At 40.3% G+C, this 19420-nt stretch overlaps 1 protein-coding gene across 12 annotated transcripts in view; it reads right to left on the bottom strand.

The window, feature by feature from the left end:
• cacna1g (calcium voltage-gated channel subunit alpha1 G) overlaps window positions 1-19420 on the bottom strand; it is a 320435-nt gene that overhangs the window by 163734 nt on the left and 137281 nt on the right. For all 12 annotated transcript variants that reach the window (XM_087845313.1, XM_087845314.1, XM_087845309.1 and 9 more), the window contains exon 5: window positions 916-1013. In XM_087845313.1, the coding sequence (XP_087701439.1) occupies window positions 916-1013 (98 nt within the window). The remainder of the gene's footprint in view (window positions 1-915; window positions 1014-19420) is intronic.

Raw genomic sequence — 19420 nt, 5'->3', positions numbered from 1 at the left:
CTGTTTTTCAGCATGCTTCAAGGGGAATCTAGAGAACACAACTGAGTGGTCCAACTTAGTGACTTGATTTGAGCTGTCTGCTAAGCATCAGGTCTGCTAAAAGAACTTTAACTTCAACTTTAGCCTCAACAAGATTGAAAGAGGTGAATTAAAAAAAATACAAAAGTTTTGTTGCTGTTTTTGCTCTCTTGATTTGAAGCATACTGAAAAACAGCTAATAGCAAACAAGAGCCTAAGGAGTGAATGTAAAAAAAAAACTGCTATGTGGTTATTATAGAGATCAAAACAACACACGAACAATTTTTTTGTTGGCATTAGGCTAATGTCTTAGCAGAAGTTAGCCATTTTAACATGAAAGACTGTGGGGATTTAGTCACTCTTGGAGCCAGCCTCAAGTGGCCATTGGCGCTTTTCCATGCCGGCTTCATTTTTCAGCCCTGCGGGTTGGTTGGCTGCTTGGTCAAACTATGATATGGTGTCTGTTGCGCACATGGGTTCCTGCTTTTGCATGCAATTTAAAAAAAAGAAAGAAAGAAAAATGCCAAGCGCATTTAAAATTGGACCTGACTGTTTTGGCCCAATGAAAGGAGCGATACTGAGAAATCAAAGGAAGCAAAACAATTAGTGTGCTGAATGTGTTTTTGAATGTTTCCATACTGTCTGTGTGATATTTTTGTCAGAGCACAGCCGCTTGAACCTCACAGACTGGAAGATTACCTGTGTTCTCACCCTGCGCTTGCACCGCCGCCATCTACTTTTTAATAATAACTGAAATTGGCCTAAAGCTATTCCCAGACTAAAGGTTGAGCAACCTGGCCTGACTTTTAGAAAACAAGGAGAGGAAGCCTAAAATTGCAAAAGGACGGAGTGTATGAGGGTCTTGGATGTGGCTCGTGAGCAGAGATCTACACTCACTTGGCACTCGGTTGATAGCTCTCAGCGGCCTCAGCACACGAACTGTCCTCACTGCTGAAAAGCTGACGTTCTGCAGGTTGAGCGAGTACTCCAGCATCCTGGAACATACAGAAAGAATGGAAGCATGTGTGAATAGAGCCGCGGCAAATGCTGTTGCTGTTTCTGCAGGACGTGCTCGATCACGCTGGGAATTAAAACACAGAAAAATGGGAAAACGTTATTATGTAGCCAATTATATTTTGCATGTATTAAACACTTCCCACCCCTCACAGGGCAAGTGGTGATTAATCATCGTAAGGTTCTGAACCACATTTACATTCTTGCTTTTAGACATGGCTGCAATGCATGTGTTCTGGCAAACAATGTGCTTTCATTCCAGCGCTCTGTGGACTGCAACTGAAAGTCCAGAAAAGTTTGAAAAACGCACACATGCTTACACACTGACACTGAGACACACACACACACACATAATGCTGTGCCTGTTTGTGCTTGCACACTGAGCAAAGCATCCACGCGATGTTTGCGAGCCTGACAAACACACGGTTATATTCGCATGTACCCTCGCACAATCAGCCTTCAAAGCAGAGAGTGGCATATGCGCATCCCCTTTGAGACGTCAAGAGCGGGTGAATCACTCATCACTGAATGGAGGATATGGCTTCGACAGTACATAAAAGAGCAGCATCAGATCAGTCAGCCTCTTAACCTTGAGACGCCACACACACACTCACATACATGCACACAGGGGGGCGCGCGCGCACACACACACACACACACACACTCCGGCAGCTCTTTAGAGGCGCTTTTCTGACTGTGATGGGAGGTTAGAAGGACAACACTTGGAGGAGAGACTGTGGAATGCCTGAAAAAATGTTTTTCTTGTTTTTTGATCAGTGTTTATCCTTATCCCTTCTCACACTCAATGCCTCTGCTTACGTGTGTGTTGGATATGTGTGAGTGTGTGGACCAGATGCTGAGCACATGTGCTGCTTGAAGGAGCGTGCAGATGAAGGAATTCCCTCCTCGAACTGACTCCAAGTCTGTCTGTCTGACAAATTTGCAACACATGTCGGAGAGGGTATGTGTGTGTGTGTGTGTGTAGGTGTGTGTGTGTGTGCAGCACCTTAAGTGGGAAAAACTCCCTTAATGAACCCATGAATGCTCGCCTTTTACACATTAAGGTGTCCCGGGACAATCCCTTCTTGCTTGTTACACTGGAGCAAAACAAGAATAGCTACTCCTTCCCTCTCTCGTTCTCTCAGACGCACATACACAATCACAAGTATGCATACACAGAGCTGACAGATGGCTTGCAGGCCGGAGAGAGAAGGTAAATGGGTAAACAGTTAACAGAACAGCATGGAGATGCCCTCCCACAACCAGCAGAGACACGAGGTTAGCGGTATCTTCCAGTCCCCGGAAACAGGAACCTCAACCTAATGGTTGCTATGGACATTCAGTTTACTTTCATGAAACAGTGACTTAGAAAAGAAAGACATTTGAAAGTACAGAACTGAATCAGCGTAAGGACGGCTTTATGACAAAATATTACACATACTATGGCTGATATACAAAGACAACATTATAAGAACACTCAACCTATGTTTCAAATCAGCTCATGAAAGTGCCTCATTTGGCTCTTTTGTCAAGTATAGAAAATTTCCTGAAATAATCTCACTTTATACCAGAAAACAGGAAACAGCATACTGCTAGATTATGGGAAATGTAGGTTTTTCCATAATCACATTTTACATTGTGGGTGACATATAGGGCCCACTTTGATCTTAAATGGGCTGGAGAGGCGATAATGATAAATGTGCAAAGCTACAGAAAAAGTAATGTTAGTTCATTTCCCAGATTGCCTTGGAATTCTAAAATAGTTTTCTTTTAATTTTTTTACTCCAAGCTCACAATAATTTTCCTGTCATTAAATTTTTTATATGTGAGGTAATTACTTTGGTTTAGTATGAATGGCAAATGAGAACTCGTAAAAAGTATCTGTAAGTAACCCTCACTGATATATAGACGCACAGGACAATCTCTATACTAAAAAACACTGTACTAATGAAGAGGTTATCTAATACAAGAAATAATAAAAATTCTTTATTTAAATCAACAGATATTAGTTTATAAGCACCAAAACACCAAAGATCAACATATTTCATATTTGGAAGAGAGCATGGATTGCTTTGTTTTTAGCAAACAATAGCTAGCTTGGTTGGCAAGATGTGCTAGAATCAGTGCTAACTTTAACAAAAATAACAGGAAAATTCAAATGTTACTGAAACAAAAAAATCTGTAAGTCAAATTAAGAGTGGGAATATCAGAGCAATCAAAGGAGCTTTAGGTGGTTATGTGTGTTGCTCGTCATGCATCGTTTTGTAGCTGACCATTGATCGTTAGCAGACATTGGAGTCACTAAAGTCATTTACTTTCACAAAGTCTCTTCTTGTGTTGAAATGTATTTACTGTAAATTTGTTTTTCTCTTTATCTACAACAGTTATCCGATCTTTAAGTCTGACGTCTAGGGTTGCCAACTCCCTGAGAAATAAATAAGGGACACCTCGTGGCCAGGGCCGGGCGACCCAGTTGTCTTCACCCTTCCCAGTGTGATGAATTTTTCAGCTCCTTTTTTGTGTGTGAAATTATTTTTTTAACCATTTGACTTGAATTTGATTTAAGTAGATGCGTATTCTTTGTGATATCAACACATGGGAAACAAAAATCATTTAGCCATTTATTTTTAGCTCAAAATGACAACATTAACACAATAAAACAGGCCTCTTTCTTAAACAGAAGCCTGTCATGCTTAACTTTTGAGAATAAAAGTAAATCTTTCTTTAAAAGAACTCTGTCCTGCTTAACTTAAAATTATATAAATTAATAGAAAACAATAGAAAGAAAAATATTCTTGTAACAGTGCACATTTAGTGCATTTAGTGCAATTGGCTTCAGTAGAGGCATTATTTCAGCTTTTGCTCCCGTTTGTAAACCCACTTGTTCCCATTATTACACATCATAACTCATCATCATTATTCATCTATGTATTACTTTTATGTATTACTCATCTATTTGTTGTAATCATCGATCCTTGCAGTTGTTTATTACACAAAATAAATTATATTTTCACACTTCTGGCCACATAGCGCTGATATTCACTGCACATGCCCATTTTAACCTTAACCAGAGGGTTTAAAAACAAACAAACCAGTGTTTACATACCATATCTGCTTCTGCCGTGGCCTGGTGGACAAAAATTGGTTAAGGGTTCCCCGAGCTTTCACGCCCCTCATGTTCTTCATGTGCCCACCATTAGAAGCACGCCTATGGAAAAAGTGCGCCGGCACACAGTGCAGTGCGCTTTATAGGTGTTATCGTGCACTTTTCCAGCCAGGTGTTTTTCTTTTCCCATTCTTCCCTGTACTTTTGCAGCCTTTTTTCTTTCTCTGAGAGGAACAAACATTGCTGGTCTAATGCTGGGCTTACACTGTGCGATTTGTGGCCCATTTTGAGCCGATTTTTGAGTTGTGCGACCAATTTGGTGATCGGCCCGATTTTGGCCTTCATCGTGCATCGTGTAGTATACGTGGGGTAACGAGAAGCGATTAACACCTCACGACCAGCTCCCGATCATCAATCGCTCGTGAGGGTGTCACCTCAGCCGCTCACACTGCTCACGCGCAAACACGTAAACGTCGGTGAAAAAGACGGAGCAGCACGGCTGTGCAGCGTGTGATCTGGACACAAGCGATGGAGGCACAACTTGTAGAACTTTGAAAAGCTCATCCGAGCCTTTTCGATGTGGCATCACCAAATTATCACGACCACAACAACCGTGAAAATAGTTGGATTTACATTGCTGCTAAATCACAGCTGCCTGATCATGTTTGTCATTAGCAATTTAGCAAAGTTGATGGCGGTGTGTGTCTGTGTGAGTGAAAGACAGAGAGGGAGAGCGAGCGACAGATTTTCTGTTATAACCTTCATTTTATGGAGGCACAGTGTGAGCACTCAGGTCGCATCAGAGCATCGGGCGGTATAGTGTGAGACCCTGCATCGTGACCTACGAACTTATAACCCATGCGAGCCAATCGTGCAGTTTGAAAATCGCACAGTGTTTGCCCAGCTTCAGGTGTACTGTCGTCTGAGACTTGCACCGCAGTGTCGGCGTTTGTTTCCCTGTTGTCCATGCTTTTTGTTGTGGTCATCTGTTGTCTTCTGGTATTTTCTCCGCAAGCGACCTTTCCTCAACCAATGAGATGAGCGGTAATCTGAATCGTCATACTCGAATTGTCATAAGTGTGCTGTCAGCTCATTGGTCACAAAGCAGGAGCGGGGCTGGGAATTATGTTTTCAAACAAAGCGTTAATTACATTAAAACTTATAGACTACTTTTGATTCTCACTGTATTACGGGACAAAGTGCGTCCCTTTTCAGCTCAATACGGGACGTGTACTTTTGTTTCTAAATACGGGACGATTCCGTTTTTTAAGGGACGGTTGGCAACCCTACTGACGTCATTAGCCATGTCCGGGTCCAAACACCGCTTCAGGTCCCAAAGTCAAACAAACACTGCGGGATCACTGAGAGTTACAAACTGTCTAAATTCTTTCATTTTTAACAAAATGATCAGTGTGGCTGCTTTGCCAGGTGTAACAATTACGTTTAACATCCAGGCATCCATGAAAACAGAATTTAGGAAATTTAACAGCATTAGAAGTTAGCAGGAAGTTAACTCGCTAGTTTCCACCCAAACATGATATACCACGTTCTTACTGAGAGATTTCAGAAAAAATTGAAACATTCAGCTCTGCTATCACTTCTGACATAAATGAAGACAGAAAACTAAACATCAGTAATGTTTGTAAGGTTACTGAAGTTGGGCTAGCTGGTATATAATGATGTGCTACGTGGTGGCTAGCTACACAGCTATGGTTAGCATAATGTAAACACAGTGAAGCTGAAGTTAACATGAGGGTTCCCGATGGTTAGTGACAAATGCAATCGCGTGGCAGGATGCTGTAAATGGACCACACTTCAGTCAGGAGAACAAACAACTGAGATAATCCACATTACGAAGTTAGCCATTAATAAAGTCTGCATGGGCTGGGCTGTAGTTGCAATGTAAGGTTTTAAAAACCAAGCTTTAAAATGAATAGTGGTAATAAAAACCAAGAGAGGCCGACAGTGATCACGGCGTTTTTGATAGGGGGTTTTTCAGATTAAATAGAACAAAATACAAAGCATTAAACCATGTTAAAAACACAACAGCCGCATCTAAGATGTAATTCTGCATATACTTCCCTTCCACCAAGGGACTATTTTTCCTTTAATGCTACCAACTGTTTCTATGATGTTCAAATGACATTAACTGAAATCCTACTGTGTGTAGATGCCCATTCATTTTTTGTTTTCTTAATAAATATGAAAAACAGCTATATATGCATTTCAAAGCATCCTCATTTTCATTTGGTGTGTACAGTATTTTCGTAGTACTGTCCATCCCGCAACCAGACAGCGGCTTACATGAGCACAGCGAGGGCAAAAAAGTGAAAGAATCTCACCAGTAGGAGAACATATAATAAATCCAGCATGATCTCAGTTTTGAGCGCTGAGGTCCCTGTGGGAAATTTACGGTATCATCATCAGGATGGGAAAACTTATGTTCAAGTGCCACAGACAAGCTATAAATCCCCCAGAGCAACAAATATTAGGGTAATTTTTTCATCAGACAGATTTATATAAACAAACTTAAAAAGCAGATGATGAATGATGTCTGCTCAAAAATAGACTTTGTAAAAACACTTGCTGCCCCTGATTAGAGCCAGATGACGGTCGATGTGCTCAGTGAAAACTGACCCATCTCCCCTCATCTGGAATGAAGAAACAGCTGAGGAGAAATGGAGTGTATCAAACAAACGATCTCAACTGCAGGAAGTCGTGCGCTGTTTTGTCAGAGTCCGTGCCAGCGTTGATGATGCTGATAGAGGGCAGGGCGACGGGGAGGAGGACGCAGCCTTGGAGGGAGTTTTCATGAGGCAAATTCCAAACTGAAGCAGATCTACGCAAGAGGGTGAAGTGGAGGACAGAAAACACTTCTTCTTCTCTTTTTTGTATTCTGTACACACACTGACACGGCGCATATCTTTATATAGATATATCCTCACAAGGACAAACTTGCAGAAAAGTGTAATGAAATTCATGTCATGTAAAATAAAGCCACCAAAGACATAAAGTGTGTATATCATTACACACACACATACACACTTCTGGGCGTGATGCCTCTCGGTTTGTCCTCTCTCTTATCGCAAAGGCTGGACGTGTGTGTGTTTGTGCCTGAAGAGCCAGGCACATGAAGGATGGTACACACGCTTTCCAGCAACGCCACCTTCTTAACGGAGCATGCACACAAATACACCGGACATAATGCCACCCAGAAAGAACTATAATAGGAAAAAGTATGCGAGGCAGCTCAGGAATGTAGGCCACTGTAAAATGTTTAACTAGTGCTGTCCTCACCTAACCTTTATCTGTCGCCCTCTATCTTTCCATCTGTCCATCTTCTGTCCACCTCAGTCAGCATATCCATCTGTCTGATCACAGCCACTGTACTGTGATCAAATTAAGTAGCCACCAGTCTCACGAATAAGGAGTACTCATAGATGAAGCAAATATAAACAGTAGGGAAGAAATCAATGGCCATTTTTACCATGAAAGTCTGCAGGGATTTACTCGCTCTTGGATTCAGCCTCGAGTGGCCATTGAAGCATTTCGATCCAGGCTTCGTTTTTCAGCTTTGTGAAACTATATTATGGTGTCTGTTGCACACGTCTTTGCATGCATGCAAAGATTTAAAATTGGGCTTGTCTGTTTTGTCAATCTGTTTCTAATGAAGCAATGTTTAAATATCAAACGATCCATGGTATGCATAAGACATTTTTCAATGTTTTTTTCCCATACTGACTGTTTGATAGTTTTTCAGAAATCAATAGTGCGAGATATGAAAAAGAACCTCGCTACTGTATATTGTTTTATAATATCCCTGGCCGGCTTTCCAGTGGCGTATTTTTATGCAAATCATGATGGATAGACTGCAAAACGCTGAAAGGAACTGACAAATTTTGATGGAGCCTCCTCGGTTTTCATGCTCAATTTGAGGTTAGGGAGTTTGTTGTATCTGTGAAGGAATTCTGTGATAAATAAGGTTTGAAATAAACTTGCTGAATAACTGATGAGGTTAGCTGGGGAGGATTCAGGCTGCGTAGCACATTGATGAATGACTGGGTATCCAGAAATGGTTTAGGCAAAGTTATCATGACAGTAAAGCATACAGTATGCACACCCACTGCTACACTATCCATTGATCACTGCACAAAGAGAAGCTGATCATGTCTACATTATGTCTGTTATTAGACAAAGCTTTGTAGTGAATTTAAAGTGCACAGAAAGCTCCAAGGCATGTTTAGCCTAGCACAACATAAAGAGTGGCTAATAGAAATGAAATTGCTTTCTAAAGCACTACTGATGTCTCAAATGCATGAATGGAATTTAAACAAATGGGGTCTAGTGACAGTTCTATTACTACATAGTTGCACATTTGAGGGTTAAAACTGAGTGCAATGCTTTTTAATACAAAGCTATTAGCATTGAATGTCAGGGTCAATTTTCCATGCTTGTTTCATCCTGTTTCTAGACTAAGTTGGATATTTTGGAGTCAAAAAATATAGTTTATTTAGCTATGAAGTCACACCCAATATGTAACACCATTTAGGTGATGTTAGATGTTAGTCATTCCTAGTTATTGTGCTTCCTCTCTGTGAAAATGTTAGCTTCTATTAATGCAGTTTTTTTGTTGTTGTTTTTTCACATTAACAGCTGCCTTTTTAGTAAGTGCCAGCATAACATGGTAGCAGCAAAGTTTACCAACTAGCTGGTGAAAATGGTGGAAACATTAATATATTCTTTGCTTAAACTGGTGGAGACTTTGTCATTTATGCTAATGCACTGTATGCTAATGCATGGTGTGCTAATGCACTGTATGCTAATGCAATGCAACATCTGCTTCAAAAAGAGTACAAAGAGTTTACTAATAAACAAGGCAAAGCCAAAATGTGTAAATTGTACCTTGTGCAACGATGGTAGACATAAATGACACAAATATATATAAAAGTAATGAATCCATAGATAGATTATAGCTTGGCATAAAGCGCAGGAGAAACTGCTACTGGAACAGCAACCTTCCAAAAACGTCAACGCTAAAAGAAGTATCTTTCATTTCAATATTAATCATAGTGAAGCTACTGATATATAGCATTTGGTGCTATAGAATAAAACTGGAATAAACTGAATATGTTTCTTCAGAAAATAATGCATTTGAATCTCATTCATTAACACATTAGCATTCAGCTAATAGTTATTGGCATTTTTGGTGCAAACTGGTGCTTTGACTTTCTACACCACACTGTGTGAACTGCACTCACCTTGTTTCCAGGAATAGACTACACTTTCCTGTCATAGTCTGTCATGCCATTTCTTTATATATATTACGAAATAACCGTCATCTGTTGCTTCCTCTGATACTCCTTTAGTCACATATTGTTTGCTTTCTATTCGCCTTCACATCAGTGACAGGCAAGCTGTCACCCTAGATGTCCCACAGCAAATGGATTATGACTGATGGATCGCTCTGAGTGTGTGCTTGTGTGAAAAGGCAACATTTGCATTTCAGGCCACTGCATTCATAACAGTGGGTGATGATTCCGATATTGTCATGTAATAGATCGCAACCTGTCGAGGGTGTACCCTCCAGTTCTCCCACGACTCCAGCCAGATAAACAGTTAAGAAAATGGATAGCCGTATGGAGTATGATGTTAATGTAAGAGCATGTGGTATCATCAGAAAGAAGTGCAGAGAGGAAGACCTGCAGAGAGGAACCACTCTTTTGACAGATGGAGTGTTTTCATGCTGAATCAGACTGAAAACCTTTCATCGGTAACACTTTCTTCCATCAACCCACTCTCCTGCTATCTAACCCAAATGTTAACCAACTTACACTTTACAGTCATGGCTGATGACTGAATATCCCTATTTCTCAGATACTGAGGGAAATCTCCTTTTCTTTTCCCCCTCAGGGTTAGGAGATCTTAGTGAGAGAACTGCTTCAGGATAGGTATTAAATATGTTGTTCCTGGATGCTCCAGAGTTGGTATGTCTAAACTGAAAGTCTAACTTTTAGACTTTCTGCTAATGGAAATGGGATAGGGCTCACTTTAAAAAGGTAGCATGAATGAATAAATATATTACAAAAATAGAGTGCTGTGTTTTTACTGTCGCTCTCTCCAAAAACTTTTTTTTATTGTTATATTTTTAATTGAAACTGTGCTCACAAACTGTGACAACAACGCCGTCTTGCCTGCATATAAAACAGCCCAGTTCCAACCTGCTGTTTCCCAATCAAACAAAATCAAAGTGAACAGAGCAATTTTCTTAAGAATTAGTTAATGCCTGAATGCCCTGCCGGGGATTTTTGTCATTATCAAAAAATTACAAGAGTGCTTTTTCATTTTTTTGATAACTGCAGAGCGTCATATCCCACCAACACCCTCGCCACTTACAGTCCATCAAGACCTTTTTATTTAAACTTAGTGAACATGAAAATGCCACCTGAATAAAGAATCAGGGTTATTCTATGAAACAACATTTGGCTAAACTTTATGAATTCAGTTAATCATGTTGAAAACAGGAGTTGTTTTTATGCACATTTTCAGGCGATTAAACTAAATGGATAAATGAACATAATTTTAAATGTAGGATTTTTCATCAGTGAAAATCCAGTGAAGGCTAGAACCCATGAAAGTCAACAAATGTTGTTTTCTCTCTCTGCGTTCATTTATATAAAGTAAAAACTGGAGGATTTGAGCCACTAAGAAAAAGAAACAGTGGTGTGTCAGAATTCTAAGATCAATTTCAGACTTCCGTCTTTTTTCTCAGAATTATTGGGGAAAGAAATCGAAAAGATTCCCCCATTTTCCAACACGTTCTCACTCCCAAAACATAACATTTTGCACTTGGTGACAAATCATCCATATATTATGTTTCCGGGCACCCAACACGTCACTAAATTACGAGATTGGAAAAATGAGGAAACATGAGAACCGTTTGGAATGAATCTACACATGCACATTTATTTTACTTAAATCACTTTGGAAAACACTACCTAACGTTATTAAAGTGGTGGTTAGGGTTAGGGATAAGGTTAAGGTTAGGGATGGAATACATGGCTGGAACGTCTATTACCGCGGGACTGTCGTTCGACTGGATTTCATTAACAACCCAGCGCGTAGCATAGAAATGTGGAAGGTCACCTTTTGGAACACCTCGGGACGTCACAAATTGTCGGTATATTACGCCTCGGGAGTGATGATGGGCTGTTTTTTTCCCAGTGGCCCTAATCCTTCCACAGGACTTAGCCATGGAAGAATACTAAAGTGTTCCTAACTTGGTTAAGTGTTGTGAGGCTTTTTTCCCCTGATCTATGGAAATAATTCTGTCATTATGCACTTCAGTTGTTTTCTGTTGTCTCTTGATCTTAGTGAGAGAACTGCTTCAGGATAGGCATTAAATATGTTGCTCCTGGACGCTCCACAGTTGGTATGTCTAAATTAGAAGTCTAACTTTTAGACTTTCTGCTGATGGAAATGGGATAGGGCTCACTTTAAAAAGGTATATGAATAAATATATTACAAAAATAGAGTGCTGTGTTTTTACTGTCGCTCTCTCCAAAAACTTTTTTTTATTGTTATATTTTTAATTGTTGTTTTCTGGTGTCTTTCGTGCCTTTCAGTTGCTGAGCTGGCGAGTCCTTTCAGTCTTTTTAAGATTACCGGATTGTTGATTTGGCCCCTCAAACACACACATACTCTGCACAAATGCATAATGCACAAATTCAGCTTTGCAAATCAACTCCAGCTTTTTTGTCATGAAATAAAAAAGGAACCTGACCATGAAACTGGTTGTCAGACAATTGTTCATTTACTTTAGAGCCTCTAAATATTGTGAAAAGTCTTTGTATTAAAGCTGAAAATCTGCATTTCACATATTCATTTGTTTGATCTAAAATCTACCGTGGTGATGCACAAAGGGAAAACTGCAGAAATTATGCATAGAAGCATCTTGTTATCATAATAATGTTTCTGTCCACAAAGATTTCTATCAAGTAAAACCTATAATTGCAGCACATCCTTTGGTAGACACTATCTTATTAACTTTTTCTTTCTAAAAATGTCATTGGTCAGTCTTTTAAATTACAGGCACACAAATCCTGCATGTTGATGTCATCAAATTGTGCAGTTTACAATCTAGTTTTTCACGGCACAAAAGAAAAGTGACGAGCTGGAGCTGTAAACTCTTTCAGTTTGAGTACCGTGAAGTCGTGGTGACAAAATCTAAAGAAAATGTTGTTTATGAGTGTTTACCAAGATTAATGTTTTTGTCTTCAAGCAACATATTTGCCCATTGTGATGAGAATAACCAGAATAATTTTTATAACCACAGTAATTATAATCTTTAATACCTCATGGAGCAAAACTCAACAATGCAATGGCACATCTGGTTTCTAATGTTTATTTTAAGCCTGGACTCACTGCACAGACTTAACACACATAAATGATTGCGCTGCTCTTTATATGACACTTTACACTCTGCCTCACTCAAACATGAAGCAATGATTCTGAATAAAAACTGACATAGAAAAAAAATCAAAGGTTTATTTATTCTAATAATTCATCATTAAAGAACATGTGGTTGATATAGACTAACTGTATAACAATCAAGTGAATTTCATTTGAGCAGATTTCATTAAAGTTAACGTTTTGCATTTGATTTATGTAACAAAACTACATGGTAAAGTTACATGTAATCAAATTACTTAAGGGTTGGATTTTAGAGATAAATATTTTATGTCATCTCAAACATGCACTATGCTCTATTTTATTTATAACCTTTAGCACATTTAAACAACAGAGCTTGACCCAAAGTGCTTGGGAGGATTTTAAAATAAGCTGTATTTTTTTGTGTTAAACAATTATTGTGCAAAATAAAGATCACACTGATTTAGTGGTCATTAAAATGTGTTCAGAATTTGATCATCAATGATGATTTATCTCATTAATCATGACACATAAGCTGTCTTTATAAAAGTATAGATATGGGTATTACCGGCCCTGTATTTACTGTGTTGTATTGACAACACACATACACCTATGTGCAATTCTAAGCATATTTCATCTTATATATTCAGTTTAACCTTAAACTTAAATACAAATTTAGCTTCTAGTTTGTTTGTGGATTAAAGAATTACTGGTCCAACTACATCCATGTAGAGAAAACTGAATCAACAGTGCCTCACAGAAAATAACAGAACAAGCATATTCATTCATTTATTAAAACCAGTGTCATTTCATGATAATCACCCTTCTTGGCCGCCAAAGCACAACATCATACTGTAAAACATTCAGTGGGTTCACGGTCAGATTGCTCAAGGCTGTTTAGGAAACTGTTTGTTGGTTTTTTTTGCTCCTCTCTAAGAGCATTTACCTTCTGTGCACAGAGAGGATTTCCCACAAATGACTAATGAAAGCAGATTTAATTTAGGAACACAAGGTGAAACAACAGAGGACACAGGATCCTCCTCTCCATTAACACGATGTTACTTTGGCTGATAATACGGGGACAGTCTTGCGACCGGATTTATCCCTACAGTACGAAGCAATAAAACATCTCAACTCAACCTTTTTCAGCTCCAGCATCCCTCCCCTTACTCCCATTCTCCCTCCTCTCCCTCCCTCTGACTGATAATCTATGGCCGATCTGCTGACCCACTTGTAGTGGGGAAATAATCTAGCTAATGGAGGAGAACCCAGGTGGATAAGGACAGTCGGGACAGTCTAGTCCTGATGCTGCTAAGCACAAGCTCATAGAAAGATGGAGGAGGGAGAGTCCGGGAGACCCGCTGCTGGACAGCGAACAGTTTGTTTAATGGCCACTATTGTTCATGGATGCCCTTTCTGTGTCTGCTTTTGCTCTCGAACTGTTATATTACACGAAGAGTGCAACATTCAAATGTGCCTTCTGTGCTATACTGTATAGAAAGTGCTATAATGTAACACAAGTTAAATCAGTTTTATGTGCATCTGGAGGTACAGCTGGTGTTGCTCGACTCAACTTAATCAGTCTTGTGTCTCTGGGTTCATTTAAGCTATAAATGAACATAAATCTGTAGATGATGATTTGTAATTTTAGCTGGATTAGGGAGGTGTGCTGGACTTGTGTTTACCAGAAGTGATGGTTAAGTAGATCGTTTGGTTTAAGCGCTGTACATGTAACCTTGCTGTGACTGTAGATGTGCCTTGTCCCCACTACAATTAGCCGGATATGCATATCAATCCAAGAAATATGTTACAGGAGTAACACCACAAGTGTACGAGTAAATGGTAAATAGCCTGTATTTGTATAGCGCTTTTACTTGTCCCCCCTAGGGACCCTAAAGCGCTTTACACACCCAGTCATCCACCCATTCACACACTGGTGGAGGCAAGCTACAGTTGTAGCCACAGCTGCCCTGGGGCAGACTGACAGAAGCGAGGCTGCCATATCGCGTCATCGGCCCTTCTGGCCAACACGAGTAGGCGGTAGGTGAAGTGTCTTGCCCAAGGACACAACGACTGAGACTGTCCAAGCAGAGGCTTAAACCGGCAATCTTCCGATTACAAGGCGAACTCCCAAGTCTTGAGCCACGATCACCCCACAAGTACAGCATTTTATACGTTTTACCGTGTCTTGTTTCTAGCAATAGACGCATTAGTTTGAAATATGCACACTGGAATTATCTTCTGACATATTTCCAGCTGTCCGGTGCTGCTGTGGGCAACATCTTCAGCTCTGAACCTCGGCTGCTCCTCTCTGCTGCTGCAGGCGCCGCTGCCGTCAAATAACTCCTCTGTACACAGTGGCTCCTAATCAACCTTATTTGACAATTTCTCAACTTCTTCTGAACTGCAGAAGATTCATGAATTTTTGTTACAACATGCTAATCGAGCCGGCTCTCTGAAAGCTGAAGCATTCAAGCTATTTGGCAAAGATTCTCTGAGATGTCTTCATTTATTAGATCACAGTGTGCACTGCATTCGAGGCTAAGTGATGCTTAAGCTGAAATCTGAGGCGGAGAGCTGCTGTTCTTTCCAGTCAAGCTTTCCGCTTTAAACTGTGCGTGTGACGCATTCTGTTCATATTCCATGTAAGAAAGGAATTAAAGGCCTGATTTATGTAACATTACAGAGGTCTCCATCTCTTTTTCTTCTTCCCCTCTCCACCCTTTGATGCAGGTCCAAACGGTAAAGGTTAGCAGCGTATCTGGCTACAGTAGGTTTTAAGAAGTCTGAATAAAAATAATCGCAGGAAACATGGCAAAAAGCTTTAAAGGGGTATGTTAGACACAGAAAGATTTCATTTCTGGCAATGCTGTGAACTACTGTGGGCTTCACTTAATGGTATCATGGTTTTTATATTCTTTAAAGTGAGATAAAATTAGCTTAAAATAGCTAGCTTGGAGCGTCATATATATGCTTCCTAGCTTATGATTCCTATAAACCTAAATGGTCAGCAAACAAACTGGTTCTGTAAGTGGGAATGTGTGTTGGTTTAACTGGTGGTTCTAAGTTGCCTGTCGGTACGAATGGGATTATTTAATAAGTGTGAGTGTTAGCTCTCTGATAGCATGAATGCTATCCAGTACGTTTCCTGCCTTTCACCCTGTGACAGCTAGCATAAGTTCCCATACAGTCATGAACTGAAAGAAAAAAGATAAGAAAGATGAATTTGATTTGAATGATAAAATTCTGGTTTGCTGGAAGCTCTAAATAATAATAATCACTAAAGTATTTAACTTGAACAGAACATCATTCAAAATATGAGCTTGAGAAAAGAAGATGCCTTCAAGGCACCAAATAACTGGCAGCAGCACAGCTCCATGAAAGGCTTATTAACTGAAAATTTAAGCATGGGAAATTATTTCACATAAAGGTAGAAATGCCTGTATTCCTCACAGATAGGGATGCTTATTAGTATTTAGGCCAGTGGCTAGAATACTAGTTAATCAGCTCGCCTACGCTCAGTCATCCTAACCGTACACACTAAATTTATTGAAATCAAAGCAACGAGGAACACTTCATTTGTCTGTGCTGAACCCAAAAGTGTGAAGCTGATATCGATTTTATCAAAAGCAAATGAGCATATTTAAAATTGTAACAAAAAAACTTAAGGTTTAAAAAATGCATCCAGCTTCTTCACCAACTCGCTCACTAATGCTTGTCTTCCTGTTTCACCTTGAGTGATTTTTTACTTTTTTGACCTCTTCCAACGTCTGTCCCTCCATCGGCCTTTCTCACTTTGTCTCCCTCCAGACATCTTCAGCCACCTCTCTCTGTGCCTCACATCGCCTTCTCTCCTCCATCCTCACGCTCTTTTTTTCGTCAGCTGGAATGGATCCAAAGTGTCATCAATAAATCATAACGAGAAGAAAGCAGTCGATGCTCAGGGGAAAAAATGGTTCTCTCTCTTCTCTTCTTTTTAGTGTGAAGTCTGAAATCCAAGAGGATGCTTTAAAGTATTTAAAGCCAGTTAAAGGTGCTCAGCTTGCATTTTAAAGCATCAGCACAGTGATACCTCCATATAATTACCTTTATGGATTGATTGTGGTCAAGATAACGGCTAGTAGACTGCACAATGTTTTCTGAACTCTACTATTTGAATAAATTTGACTCCTCTGACTTTCATCGGAAGGACAGCGTCTTTTAATTGACTGTAAATGCGGGCTTCTTTTATACTACTCTGCTTAAATGGAACTATTACGCTTTTCCTTATTTTCTGTTAAAACACTGAGGTTACACTATGTGCAAGTGCTTTCAGACTTTATAGTGATTTGAAAACTCCATTTTCCTGCTTTTGTCTTTGCAAGATGTCATATCCTTAATGTGGTCAACTCAGTCACACAGCCACTATTCAGATGTTTTGTTTGCAAGGGGCAGCCTATCAGAGGAGCTTGTGTCAGACAGTGGGATAACATAAATGCTGCCCTGAGGCCATAGATACGATGAATAGGGATTTTCTTAATGATTTGCCAGTCGACCAAAGCTCCTCTAGTAGAGTCCATAACCTTGAAATGAACATCACTTTAAGCCTTGCATATCTAGTCAGAACCAAAGGGGGAGAAAGTGTCCAGTCAATCTAAAACTAGCTCAAAAAATACCAGTACAGCTTCTGTCTTTCTACAACTCTGAAGTTGCTCATGACTAATTCTCCACTCTGTTCTGTAGCAGGTAGATGCCGTCACTCCCGTTTGGGCTCAGCTTGCATATACATGAACCCCACAGCTTTTATAAAAGCCTTTTTTAATAAAATAAATGCAGAAATTCCACATCCTGCTCTAAATTAAATATTGTATGTAACATTACATGTATATATATATAACACTCTGCCTCCCAAGTTTGCCAGTGATTGTTTTTGCAAGCCTACTCTCATAGATGATGGTAAAGCCTGCCCATACTTTGGGGTTTTCTGAAAGCTTTACTTCTGGTCTCACTGACACAACACATGAAATCCTTCTGATGTTCTGTCAATTTCACCTTGGTTGCACATTATGTAAAGCACAAAAAGTGGCACGATCTGGCCATCTTGCTTCAGTCAGGCTGGGGATGGTGGTTGGAGATCCCAGCACAACCCAAATTACTGCCATCTCTGCGAGACAGAGTGCTTCTGCTGTCGGTCTGTGACTGAGTGGAGTCAAGTTGGCAACTACAGTGGGGCAAAAAAGTATTTAGTCAGCCACCGATTGTGCAAGTTCCCCCACTTAAAATGATGACAGAGGTCAGTAATTTGCACCAGAGGTACACTTCAACTGTGAGAGACAGAATGTGAAAAAAAAATCCATGAATTCACATGGTAGGATTTGTAAAGAATTTATTCGTAAATCAGGGTGGAAAATAAGTATTTGGTCACCTCAAACAAGGAAAATCCCTGGCTCTCACAGACCTGTAACGTCTTCTGTAAGAAGCTTTTCTGTCCCCCACTCGTTACCTGTATGAATGGCACCTGTTTGACCTCATCATCTGTATAAAAGACACCTGTCCACAGCCTCAACCAGTCAGACTCCAAACTCCGCCATGGCCAAGACCAAAGAGCTTTCGAAGGACACCAGGAAAAGAATTGTAGACCTGCACCAGACTGGGAAGAGTGAATCTACAATAGGCAAGCAGCTTGGTGTGAAAAAATCAACTGTGGGAGCAATCATCAGAAAATGGAAGACATACAAGACCACTGATAATCTCCCTCGATCTGGGGCTCCACGCAAGATCTCATCCCGTGGGGTCAAAATGATCATGAGAACGGTGAGCAAAGATCTCAGAACCACACGGGGGGACCTGGTGAATGACCTGCAGAGAGCTGGGACCAAAGTAACAAAGGTCACCATCAGTAACACACTACAACGGCAGGGAATCAAATCCCGCAGTGCCAGACGTGTTCCGCTGCTGAAGCCAGTGCATGTCCAGGCCCGTCTGAAGTTTGCCAAAGAGCACATGGATGATACAGCAGAGGATTGGGAGAATGTCATGTGGTCAGATGAAACCAAAGTAGAACTTTTTGGTATAAACTCAACTCGTCGTGTTTGGAGGAAGAAGAATACTGAGTTGCATCCCAAGAACACCATACCTACTGTGAAGCATGGGGGTGGAAACATCATGCTATGGGGCTGTTTTTCTGCCAAGGGGACAGGACGACTGATCCGTGTTAAGGACAGAATGAATGGGGCCAAGTATCGTGAGATTTTGAGCCAAAACCTCCTTCCATCAGTGAGAACTTTGAAGATGAAACGAGGCTGGGTCTTCCAACATGACAATGATCCAAAACACACCGCCCGGGCAACAAAGGAGTGGCTCCGTAAGAAGCATTTGAAAGTCCTGGAGTGGCCTAGCCAGTCTCCAGACCTCAACCCCATAGAAAATCTGTGGCGGGAGTTGAAAGTCCGTGTTGCTCGGCGACAGCCCCAAAACATCACTGCTCTTGAGAAGATCTGCATGGAGGAATGGGCCAAAATACCAGCTACTGTGTGTGCAAACCTGGTAAAGACTTATAGTAAACGTTTGACCTCTGTTATTGCCAACAAAGGTTGTGTTACAAAGTATTGAGTTGTATTTTTGTTATTGATCAAATACTTATTTTCCACCCTGATTTACGAATAAATTCTTTACAAATCCTACCATGTGAATTCATGGATTTTTTTTTCACATTCTGTCTCTCACAGTTGAAGTGTACCTCTGGTGCAAATTACTGACCTCTGTCATCATTTTAAGTGGGGGAACTTGCACAATCGGTGGCTGACTAAATACTTTTTTGCCCCACTGTACATGAAATCTTTCTGTGATTGCTGACAACTGCAAATCCATTGCTGT

Source organism: Neolamprologus brichardi, chromosome 8 (genome assembly GCF_056152115.1).
Source record: "Neolamprologus brichardi isolate AB-2024 chromosome 8, ASM5615211v1, whole genome shotgun sequence".
Taxonomy (NCBI): domain Eukaryota; kingdom Metazoa; phylum Chordata; class Actinopteri; order Cichliformes; family Cichlidae; genus Neolamprologus; species Neolamprologus brichardi.
Note: the sequence above shows the minus strand (reverse complement) of the source record. Positions and strands in the feature narration are given on the sequence as shown.